We start from the raw sequence: 12,182 nt of genomic DNA, 5'->3' as shown, positions 1-12,182 counted from the left end.
GGTTTTTAAAATGTTTAAGAAGCTTTATTTAAAATTAAATTAAAATGCAGAGTCCCCCTGGATCAGTGGCCAGGACCCGGGCAGTATGAGTGCTACTGAAAATCAGCTTGCGTGCTGCCTTTGGCACACATGCCATACCCCCTGAGCTATAATAAGGCAAAAATAACTTGCTGGCAAAAGAAGTAGCCAAAAGTGTGCACAAGACCTAGGGCATGCTTTAAAGTGATCATTGACAACAAGGCATGGCCTGCTATGGGTGGAGACCAAATTACACATCTTACTGTCAGTGGTTGAAGTGACCATGGCCAGCCCTAGGAGTTTTGGTTCCTATGGTAGAAAATATTTTTGACACTTCCAACCAGCTAAAGAAAAAAAAGGGGGGAGACGAATTTGGTGCCCATGAATGTTTGTGCCCAGTGTGATTGCCCTGATCACCCACCCCTATGTCTTGCCCTTTATGGGGTGGGTGGGTTGGTTGGTGAGTTTTATTTGTGATTGATTATTTCAAAGAGGCACGGTGGCAGCAGGTGTTTCAGTGAGGAATGTTGCCCCAGGCTTTGAGAGAGGAGTCATGGCCTTCTGTGACCCTGACTAGCCAGCTGTTAGAGCCCAACTCTTACCAGCCCCACTCTCTCCTGTGCCTCTGGGGCTGTGGGAGGGGCTGTCTGCCCCTTAAAAATAACTGTGGGACACAGTCTCCACCTGCCTTTCCTGCCCTACAACAGTACATGGGTCCTACTCTTCCCTCCCATCCATTTGGGCTCTCCCTCTCCCCCTCCCCCTGTCCCTGAGCAGTACTCTCCTCCCACCTAGCTGCCTTGCCCTGCTGTCCTGATGGGCTTGCTCTGTGTAGGCAGGGATGGAGAGTGGTTGCCTGAGCCAGGTAAGTGCATGGTAAGGGCCAAGAGATGCTGCATTTCATTGCCTGCTCCCTCCCATGACCTGAATGGCAGCAATGACTCTTCCTGGGGATTTGGCACTCCTCCCTCTCGCCCCCCATTAACACCAGGGCAGCTGCTCTCAATGCCCATCCCTTGCACTGGTCCTGGAAGTGAAGTGGTGATCCTGTGTTGATGTGACAGATATAGCAATTTCCTGGACAAACCTTATTGTCAGGACCCCAGTATTAAACCCAGGCCTAGCAGGTTCTTAAGCAGCATCCTTAGCTGCTGTGCCATGGCACTGCTCCCCCTAGTGTTAAAGACCCACAGCAACCACACCCCGGGCCCTGATTTGATGGACAGGCAGCACTCTCATTGGGTGTCTGGACTAAAAACACTCCAACAGGAAGAGAGAGCTGTCTGAGCAACCGCCCATTGCCTATTCGTTGCTCCCCATACAATAATTTGTGCATTTGTAAGTACTTGTTCAATATTCTGAACAAATAATTGTTTCATGTTGGGTGAGCTGTTCATTTTGACTGTTCAGTGGAGGGAGATATATTCACTCCTATGCAGATGACCTGCTCAGGGCTGTGCAACTCTTAATTAATGGGTACATAACCTTAGCATTTCTTGCCACCTTGCCTGACTTTCCTTCCCCAACCAAATGACCTGCACCCTTGGATTGGATCTTCTGGCTACTGAGCCTAGTGAGAATTCTGACCCTTGCCCTGGACTGCCTCTGATACAGCTTTACCTGCCGGCTATCCAACCATCTGCACATGCTTGACTGTACTGCCCCTTAGCTCGCCTCAGCCACTGGGCATCACATTTATTGATTTGAACTTAATTCAGCATGGTTTCACTTAAGTATCTTTAGGCGTTTGTTGTATTAAAAAGATAAATGTGAATGTATTATTGTGGAACTGTATGTAAGGTCTGAAGGGGAGAGAGCTGTCTAATGTAAACCCTGGGAAATGTTATGAGCTTCAAAGGGTTGTTTGAAACAATGTAAACTTTGAAATTGGATTTCCTAGGAAATCTCTAGAGGGATATGTATGCAAATATAACTTCTCCAGTTATGGAAAAACCCAGCCTTTGGAAGCTATCCCCTGAGAAGAGATCCCGTGTACCTAGTCTCAGATCAAAGGCCCAGGCTGTACAAAGGAGAGACTAAACTTGTCATGAGTATGCTTGTCCTGAGCCAAGGCGGTTATGAATGTCTGACCACAGGATTGGTGAGATTTAAGGACTTCACCTGCCAGAGCCATTGTTGGAGTTGGGCTGATCTCTGGTAAGCTTATTAGTATGTGTGTAGGTTCTTTTATTGTTTTACGTATAATGCTTTTTAATTTAAGATTAAATGTGCTTGGATAGAAAGAGCTGTGTGGTAATTTAACTGTGGGCAATTATGCTGTTTATAGCCTCTGAGGAAGGTAAGCAAAGCAGGCCTGCTGAGACAGTCTGATTTGCTGGGATATTCATAATCATAGATGTAGGCAGGGAGCTTTGCATCCTGGAAATACCCTGGTCAGGAGTGGGAGAGAGATGTGTGTCTCTACCCAACAGAAGTGATGGGGAGAGGGAAGCTAGAAGCCTGAAATTGGGTGCCCCTTGATGAACTACGGAGGGGGAATACAGGTTCATGTGTTCTGAACTGTGATAGATGGTACAACAGTATATTGTGTTTAGAAATGATTTGTCATGGCACATTTTGCTCTATGACTTTGGAGCTATGAAAGGAGAAAGTTTTTAAACACAAATATCTTTGATAATTAGCAAAACAGGAAAGAGAATCTTATTTTAAAATAGGAGGATGTGTTCTGAGTACAATACATCTTAATTTCTTCCAGTGTAAATGTCTCTTAAATATCAGTACTAGATTATTAATACTTTGAACATTAACTGAGGTGGGTTTTATTCAGTCATGATGGTGTAAAACCAGAGTAACTCCACTGAATACAGTAGCATTACTCCAGATTTATTGAGAGCAGTTTAGCATTGTTTCCTGTTTGCTCTCTAGGGATCAGTTTCTCTGCTTAGCTACATTAGTGTAAACCCTTAGTAACTACATTGATATTAGTGGACTTATGGCACTCCAGATTTGCACATAATTTATCTGTTTACAGAAGTATTTAATATACTATAAATGGAAGAATGGGGATGTTTGTGTATTGATTACAGTTGTGCTCATAACAATATTTTTTTAAAGAAGTATTTGTCAGTTTCATTTAAGGTTTAAATAGGTACATAATATATACAATCTTAAGAGATCCCATGGTATTTTGTTTTGCCGTGTATCTTTTGTCTTTGTTGAGGTAGATGATTTTTTTTTAATTAAAAAGAAAAAATTATGACATTCATTGGCATATGCAAGTCAACAAACTAGGCAGTGACATTAATAAATAGCACTTACGTTTTAAATATGGTCTTATTGGCGGGCACATTGGTTTTGTTTTATTTACTTCTAACACTTAAGATTTTTATTAATCAGTTTTCCACCTCTTCCATTCACTTGTTTTCTGATGCCTCCACTCTGGTACCCATAGCAACACTTGTTAATGCTAATGAAACTGCAACATGTTAAGCTCCCCGACAGAGCAGCCCTGTTAAATATGGCTATTAAACACAGTTGTATTTCTGTTACTTTCAGCTCCCAGCAGAGACCTGCTATATGGAAACTCTTTCCTGAGATATCAGGATTTGGTGACTTATTGCTCTTCTTAAACCTGTCTGATTATGACTGGAACGAAGTCTCCTATTGGGCTGTGGATGCTCCAGACTATATACAATTTCTATAAAACTGACAAGGTTTAGCTGTAGGATGAAGTAATCTTTTGAAGTACTAATTTGCATTCAATGAAATGCTGTAGACTAGAGGGTAGAGGCTGATTGATCTTGGGGAAGCTTGGAGATGTGTTGTCTCCTAGAGCACATGGACATTTTAACTAACTCCCATGTATCATTGATAGTGTTTTAATGAGCAGAAATAATGGCCAAATAATCCTTCATGAACTAAGACTGAATGGTAATTCAAGTTAATAGGAGTGCTTGAGCTTTTTCAATAGAAAACTGGGTAATTGTTCTGTGTATTGTGATTCTTCTTACACTGAGAACATGTTTTTGATGTGCTATTTGGATGGAGGGGGAGTAGCATGCTGTATGTGTAATTAGTTGTAAATACAGTTGGCCAGTTGTTAATCATCTTTCATACTCTGTAAAACAAAAGAGAAATCTGATAACAAATGGAAAAACTCTTCCAAGGGTATCACTATAAATTAAATGTAAGAATGCTGCTGTGCCAGTAAACTAGTTCAGTATTAGCAAGTCAGCAGCAAAGAGAAGTTGTAATATGTATAAGACACGTGTAGAGCCAATGTGTTTGCTAACCTATTATAGATTTTGGATTTTTTCCGTTCCTTCTATTAAAGCTTTTAATGTAGCTATTTCTAGAAGAGTGTCTATGCATAGGTTTGCATTTGGTGCCAACTTACTTTAGGGAATTTATTTAAGTACCTAGATTAATATAGTTTTGCTCACAATGACAAAGACATTAATATTCTCTCACTATATAGAAAGATGTCTGTTGCTCTTATGTGAGGTGGTAGTTTTCGGGGGAGAGGCTGTTTAATGAGTCTGGGATTTTTTTTTGTTTTTGTTTTCCTCTGCTCTTACCTTGTGCCCATTGTGGTAACTCCATTTATTTGCCTGTGTCTTTTGTTGCATTCGTTTTTATTTTGGGTCATTTCAAGTTCCTGCTAATCTCCTCATGATATTAACCAGCTGTATTAATGAGATAATAAACCAGGCTTGTTGCTAATGAATTGATTCATTCAACTGCTGAATTTAATTAGAAAGACACTAAACATTCCAGCAGATGTTCTTATTTGGTTTCATTATACTTGTGTTGTCACACAGAGGGTTTATAAATATATACTGTACAGCTCTATTTACATAATATAAACTTAAACCTAAAACCTTGTTGTACCAGAAATCAGAAAATATTGACATTAAACCTAAAAAATGAGTTTTTTATAATTTATGTTAAAGATTATAGGTGAGGTTCATGTTCTTGGATTTTCTCCAGACTTGACTTTTTTAGTGCTGTTCTAACATAAGTTAACATGTGTCTGTAACATCAGATATAGACACTTCACAAACTTTTGTTCCAGGACTCAAATGTTTGTTTCTTATAATGTTCTCTAAGCTACAGATGTGTGTCCTGTAACAAACATTTGTGAATACTAGACCTTACAATTGTTAGTTAACGTGTTAACTAGCAGTTAGCTAACGTGACTGAAAACTGAAGTCTAGATAAACACTGAGTAGGCTACGCATTGTGCACTGCAATGGAATCATCTGGACTTCCATGAAGTGTTTGCTAAACCTTACCCCAAATGAATTGCACCCACTCTATGCTTCTGAGATGATTATCTCCCCTTTGTGCAAAGTAGGTGAAATGGTAGTTCATAGACTGGAAGACCAGAAGGTACCATTGCGATCATCTAGTCAGTGGTTCTTAACCCGGGGCATACATACCTCTGTACGCAGAGGTCTTCCAGGGAGTACATCAGCTCCTCTAGATATTTGCCTAGGCTTACAACAGACTACATAAAAAGCACTAGCAAAGTCAGTAGAAACTAAAATTTCATACAGATAATGACTTGTTTATACTGCACTATATACTAGACACTGAAATGCAAGTACAATATTTATATTCCAATCGATTTTATAATTATATGATAAAAATGGGAAAGTAAGCCATTTTTCAGTAATCGGGAGCCAAAGAATCTGATGCTTTACTCTCTTGCTCCTCATCTGACCTTTTACCCTTGAGCAATTAGGTATAAATCACTACCAGAGCTGAATTAGGCACTCTGTGCACACCAGTGGCAGTGTTTTACGCTCCGTTTGCACAGGTCTAAATGACCACACCATGGAGAATCAGGCTTGGTGTGTAAGCTCTGAAAGGAGTGTGGCTGCTCCAGTATCTTTGGCTGCTCCCATTAGCTAAAGCTGCTGGTGTGCACACTTATCCACTTCATGAGTAAAAACTAATGGAGAAGCAGAATGGTGTAACCGCGTAAGAATTAGCCACAGAACTGCAGCATACACTTGTGATCTAGAGTCAAGCCCTGTGTGCATGGACTGCTCCTATTGTGTTACGCAGGCCAAGAAGAGTAGACTCCGTATATGGAAGGATATGTTGTGTGTTTCCAATGGGGGAGAACACTTTAACCTTGCCATGTTTTGCTTTCCTTTGTATGTCTGATAATCTCCTAGGGAAAACATTCTTTAACTGACAAATAAGTAGAAAATGCTTAAAGACTTTACCACTTGCAGCTGATGTTCTTTTGAGCACCGAATCCTTGCCTGTGTTCTACTATTATTTCACATCTACTGTATCAGCCATAAAATCACCTGATTGTAATATCCTCGGTATCGCTGATAATTTAGTGTGGGAGTACGCAGGCAGAATACCTTGTCTGGAACACTTGATATAAAACACCCATATACTGTAATAGGTGATCGTTTTCTTTTATCTGCATAATGGCATTTATTTAGCATGATTGGAACTAAAAATGTTCCAGTAAGGAAAATGAATAAACTTTCTTACATCTGTTGCACCATTTGCAGCTCAGGTTCGTTTATTCTATATAGCTTTGCTCAAGGAAAACCAAACCCAAACTATCACCTCCTTCCAGTGGCGGATTACCAAACGAGCCTATGGGGCCTCAGCCAATTGGGGAGCCCCCGCAAGCCGGAACTCCGACCCTCCCCTTGGGGCACCACCACCCTGCTCCTCCTTCTTCCCCCTTGAGGCGACACCCCTTGGTAAAGGCAGACAGATGCAGGAGCTGTGGTAGGGTGAGCACTGAGCATATTCCTCCTGCCACTCACAAGTACCCCTGGTCCTCAGTAAGGAGGTCAGTTCCTTGTCCATGTCAAGAGCGCTCTCTCTCCCCCCGCCATGCTAATGTATCTTTTTAAACAGGTTTCTTGTGATGGAGTTGATCAGATTAAGAGTACAGATAAATAAATGGCCAAGCTGTTGAAATAGGGCATTCCAACAGGTCCAACTCAGAAGAGAACAAATCAGTAGTCTGCCCACCCTAGATACAAATTAACTGGTTGACAGACTATTTTCTTTAGCTCTATTGGCATCAGTGAGAATCAGCAGCTGCAGAGAAAATGGAATTGCTCTGCCTTCCTCCACAGAAACAGTTCACTGATTTTGCAGGCTATAATACAATAGTTACTATAAGGATTCACAAGCCTTAGAAACTTTCATGCTGCAGGTAGAATCACTATTTTGGTCAGGAAAGCAGAGCCTATTGCTTGTTAGTCTGCAGAGCCAGAAAGGGCAGATAAACGCACAGAGAGCAAATGAGAAATGCTACTCCCTTTAATGTAGCCACTATTGTCCCTAAAAGAATGAAAACTACAAAACGAAAACATTGGTACTGCTCCAACTCAGCTATGAAATAGATTGGGGAGGATGAGGAGGAAATGGGCTGACACGCGGTGAAATTATAGTCAAAGTTTCTTTCTTATTTATTACTTCAAAATAGAATTAGGTTAGCTATGCTGTTGCTCCTAGGGATGTTATAGTGCAGAGATCAGCAACCTTTGGCACAGGGCCTGTCAGGGAAATCCGCTGGCAGGCCCAGACGGTTTGTTTACCTGCAGCATCCGCAGGTCCGGCCGATCGCAGCTCCCACTGGAACCGCGGCCAGTGGGAGCTGCGATCGGCCTAGCCTGCAGACGCTGCAGGTAAACAAACCGTCTGGGCCTGCCAGCGGATTTCTGTGACGGGCCGCATCTCAAAGGTTGCCGATCCCTGTTATAGTGTGTGTGTTTGCATGCTTATAACCAAACAGCACAGAAATTTTTTTATCATGGGAGCTGAATTCAGTGCATATTGACTATCAGTCTTTCTTCAGCCAAACTTGTTGGTGCATTTCCAGAAAGTTTGGGCTTCTTGAACATCATGAGTCAGAAAAAAATAAATAAAAGCAAAATATAAACTCTTGCTAGTTTGCCATTACTAAAAAGACAGATTGTCCACAATCCCAGATTCCAATTTACTTTAGGATTATTCAATCACTAGCTATTTATTGTGCAGGCCAAAATTTGTCACTCATATGCCTAAGGGACCTTCTCTCATGTCATCAGGAAGTATTATTAGTCTTGTTAATTACACTTCTCCAATCCGCCTGGAGTTTTTCAGATAAAAGGTGCTCTATATTATGTAAGAGTAAAGTGCTGGGTTAAAGCAAGATTTCTTTGAGATAAATACATCTATTAATTTCTGAATCATCAAGAGAGCTTCACAAATGCAGCTGCATCATTTTCCAGTGTGCTGTTCCTGCAGTAGTGTGAATCACAAAGAGAAAATGGTTTGTTCCCTCTTCCCCCACCCATCCAGCTGAACAAGTTGTGAAGTTGGCTACATGCCAAACGTGTCAAGACGACTGCTTGATTTTGCCAGAACACAGGAGCTGTGTCTGATTTACTTAGCTTTGCTTTCTAATGTTCATGTGCTTAAAGCCTACGGTCTGTGTATCTTTGAAACTGGTGTTCTTCTGTCATGAAGATTTCTTTGGAAAATTAGTGCCACAGTTTTATTAGTTCCAAGCCAGTGGAACTTACTGAGATGCCCTTTATTGAGTTAAACTCATAGGGACCGCTGGTATAGGCCTCAGTTGCTGTATATCAGGCTTCTGTGAAGGCACGCTTATTTACAGCAGCGAAGGATCTGGGCCATCATCCCACTGATGACAAATTTTGGGCATGCTGGCCGCACGGCACATCACTAATCTGTTGTGGGACAGGGAGAAGAGGCAGCCCTGCTTCAGGTCCAGCCCATACACCTACTGAGGGCAATCCATGAACTCCAAACCGCCATGAGCCAGAAGGTGGTCAGTCATTGACTTAGGCCTGAATAAATGATTAACTGTACTCTTGTTCCCATTCACTATTGTACAAAACTGGGCCACTGGAAATAGTGATGCCTTGATATATGGGTCATAACAGCTCCTTTCCCAGCCCATGCATAGCTGAGAAACGTTTCAGCGGATCCAGCTTCTCCAGTGGAGGCCTCTCCATGAGAAAGAACCACGTCTGTGTGACAAGAAACGTTTTGACAGTCAAACTAACAGATGCCTGGTGGCATAAGGCAAATTATTTATATAATCATACAAAAGTGAGTGAGTGATAAAAGGTTCCTGTAAACAAGAGATGATCTGTACTAACAGGGATAAATCCACATGCAACAACAGCCCACTCTACACAATTTAACCTTTTATTATCAGGGTGATGAACCTAACACAGACCTGAGGAAAGCTCATCTCTCACACTAACAGAAGTTGTCCCAATAAAAGATATTACCTCACCTACCTTGTCATCCTAACACACACCAGCATGTGGACTAGTTTCTGAGAAAATAAATTAGGTCCAACTTTTGGGAAGAAACTTCCCTGCACTAATAACCAACACACATATCACCCAGACCATACTACATGACACATACACCCTGCCTTAATGTCAGTCATGGATCACAATTAGAGCTTTGTACCCCTGTGCTATCAAAGCCTCATCAACCCACTCTAGAAGTGGAGCCATTGGCTGGCTTTGAGGAAGAAACATTTGGTGGCCTTGCTAATAAATTTGCTCCTTGCTATTGTTGGAGGAAGCCAGGTTAAAGCAACAAAAGCTCTTTTCCCTTGCTCCTGATTCTACGTACACTGCTTACGAGTCATCCATACAAAATAGGTTTTTGAAAGAATGTTGGTTTATTTAAGATTATTTTGGAGATTTAAGGAGAAATTGCAGTCCAACAAAGATTTTTTTTTTTTTTTTTTGCTTTTGTTTCCTTCAGATAGTGAGTGTATTTTGGAGCCGCTGTCTTTGCCAGAAAGTCCAGGTGGTGTAGCTGCTGTGGAAGAGTCTCCATCTGTGCCTTGTATTTTCTGTGAAGAATGTTCTCCACGAGCAGAACAGGACCAACTTCTGAAGCACATGATTATTGAACACAAGCTTGTCATAGCAGATGTCAAGCTGGTTGCAGATTTCAGAAGGTAAATTTTTCTCAGTTAAAATAGATCATGCAAATGTGTAAGTAAGATGTGTACCATAGATCCCCTGGTATGTAACTTTTTGATACTTTTTTGGGACATTTGCAAACTGCTACTTAACAGTATTGGTTTGATGTTATTTATAGTGTGTTACTTAGAACATAAGACTAGGTAATTGTGAGTGGTAGTTAGGACATAGGAATTGCCAAATGGCAAGAAACCAGTTGTCCAGCTAATCAAAAGCAATGTCAGTTTCTTCAGATGAAGTTATTTTCTTGTATTGACAAGCTCTGTTCATTTCATAAAGCACACTGTGTCAAAGAGCTGACATCTTTAGGGTGTCCCCTCGTGGTCTCAGGAAGGGCCCTGCAAGGAGCCCGATGCCTCAGTATCCCTCTTCTACACATTCACAGTTCCCCTCTTCCCGTGGTCCTTTCACCTGCCCACATTCATTATCCTATGTGGTATGGCATCCCTCCTGGCACACCTTCAGTAGTGGGCTACGACAGAACAGGCGGGTCTGCCTTGCTTTCTCCTTTCTTCTGCAGTCCCCAGTATCTCCACACCAGTTTTCAGAATAGAAATAGCTCTTTGAGAGAGAGAAATTTGGTTATGGGACTTCCTGTAATATAGTCCAGTTTCCCCAGCCCAGTCCAACCTCTATATGCACTTTTTCAATCTGAACAGTCCATCCACACATCAAATACAGCTCCAGCATCCCATCGTGCCTACAGCTCTCAGGTACAGCTCTGATGTTTTGCACCACACCTCACCCCAGCCCCTCTGGCTGCGATGTTTCTCTGCTATGTTTCCTTCCCAGTTATCAGCTCTTGCCCGGAGACATCAGCAGACTCACCCCTCCATCATTCCCCAGCCTTCTGCCCTCTTTGACCCTTTAGCTTCAGCTCCCTGACTCAGAGAACCAGCAGGCATCACCCTCTGCTGCTGTCAACCTCCAGCCCTTTCTGGCCATGGCTCTCTGGCCTGGAGAAGTTTGTAGGTGAACCCCCCCCCCCCCCATACACTGACTGCCCTCTGCTTTCACCCACCTGATCTGGCTCCACTGCTGAACAAGGGAGCTCGCACTACTCCCTCTTTCAGGCATCCCCTCTGAAGACAGAAAATATCATATCACCTCTATATAAATCCATGGTGCCCCCCCATCTTGAATACTACATGCACATGTGGTCGCCCCATCTCAAAAAAGATATATTGGAATTGGAAAAGTTCGGAAAAGGGCAACAAAAATGATTAGGGGTATGGGGTGTCTGCCATATGAGGAGAGATTAATAAGACTGGGACTTTTCAGCTTGGAAAAAAGACGACTAAGGGCGGATATGATAGAGGTCTATAAAATCATGACTGGTGTGGAGAAAATAAATAAGCAAGTGTTATTTACTCCTTCTCATAACACAAGAACTAGGAGTCACCAAATGAAATTAATAGGCAGCAGGTTTAAAACAAAAGGAAGTATTTTTTCACAGAACACAGTCAACCTATGGAACTCCAGAGGATGTTGCAAAGGCCAAGACTATAACAAGGTTCAAAAAAGAACTAGATAAATTCATGGAGGATAGGTCCATCAATAGCTGTTAGCCAGGATGGACAGGGAGATGTCCCGAGCCTCTATCTGCCAGGTGCTGGGAATGGGTGATGGGATGGATCAATTGATGATTACCTGTTCTGTTCATTCCCTCTGGGGGCATCTGGCATTGTCCACTGTCGGAAGACAGGATACTGAGCTAGATGGCCCTTTGGTCTAACCCAGTACGGCCGTTCTTATGAAGCTCTCAGCCCAGTTCTGCTCTTCTTCTGAGCTCCCTCTCCGGACTCTGAGTACTGAACTCTCTCTTTCTGGACTCTATGTTCTCTTTCGCCTTTGGGCTGTCTCTCATGTATAGCTTCTGAGGGACCACCTCCCCCTCCATTGTCCTCGTTACACCAAACTGAACTGGAGGAGGAGAGCTGGACCTGATTTTATTTAAAGGACCAGCTTCCTTGTTAGACACACATTCTGGTCTATCTACTTTTTTCTATTTTTGACTACCTTCCTCTCATTCTGAGGCCTTATTTCCATCTCTGCATGGCTACTTTCTAGCTTGCCTTGTTCTCTCTCAGGCGTGAGTAATTTAGAATTCAGTGATGGAAGGATTGCCTAAGACTGTGGTCTCCAACGTGGTGCCCGCGGGCGCCATGGCACCCGCCGGTGCATTTATGTGTGCCC

The 12,182-nt window shown here is 42.4% G+C and overlaps 1 protein-coding gene across 4 annotated transcripts in view; it reads left to right on the top strand.

The window, feature by feature from the left end:
* ZNF277 (zinc finger protein 277) overlaps positions 1-12,182 on the top strand; it is an 81,297-nt gene that overhangs the window by 23,299 nt on the left and 45,816 nt on the right. For all 4 annotated transcript variants that reach the window (XM_044997187.1, XM_044997204.1, XM_044997177.1 and 1 more), the window contains one exon: positions 9,763-9,961. In XM_044997187.1, the coding sequence (XP_044853122.1) occupies positions 9,763-9,961 (199 nt within the window). The remainder of the gene's footprint in view (positions 1-9,762; positions 9,962-12,182) is intronic.

The sequence above is a fragment of the Mauremys mutica genome, chromosome 1, assembly GCF_020497125.1.
Source record: "Mauremys mutica isolate MM-2020 ecotype Southern chromosome 1, ASM2049712v1, whole genome shotgun sequence".
Taxonomy (NCBI): domain Eukaryota; kingdom Metazoa; phylum Chordata; order Testudines; family Geoemydidae; genus Mauremys; species Mauremys mutica.
The sequence above is the reverse complement of the archived record's forward strand: the minus strand, read 5'-3'. Positions and strand labels throughout refer to the sequence as shown.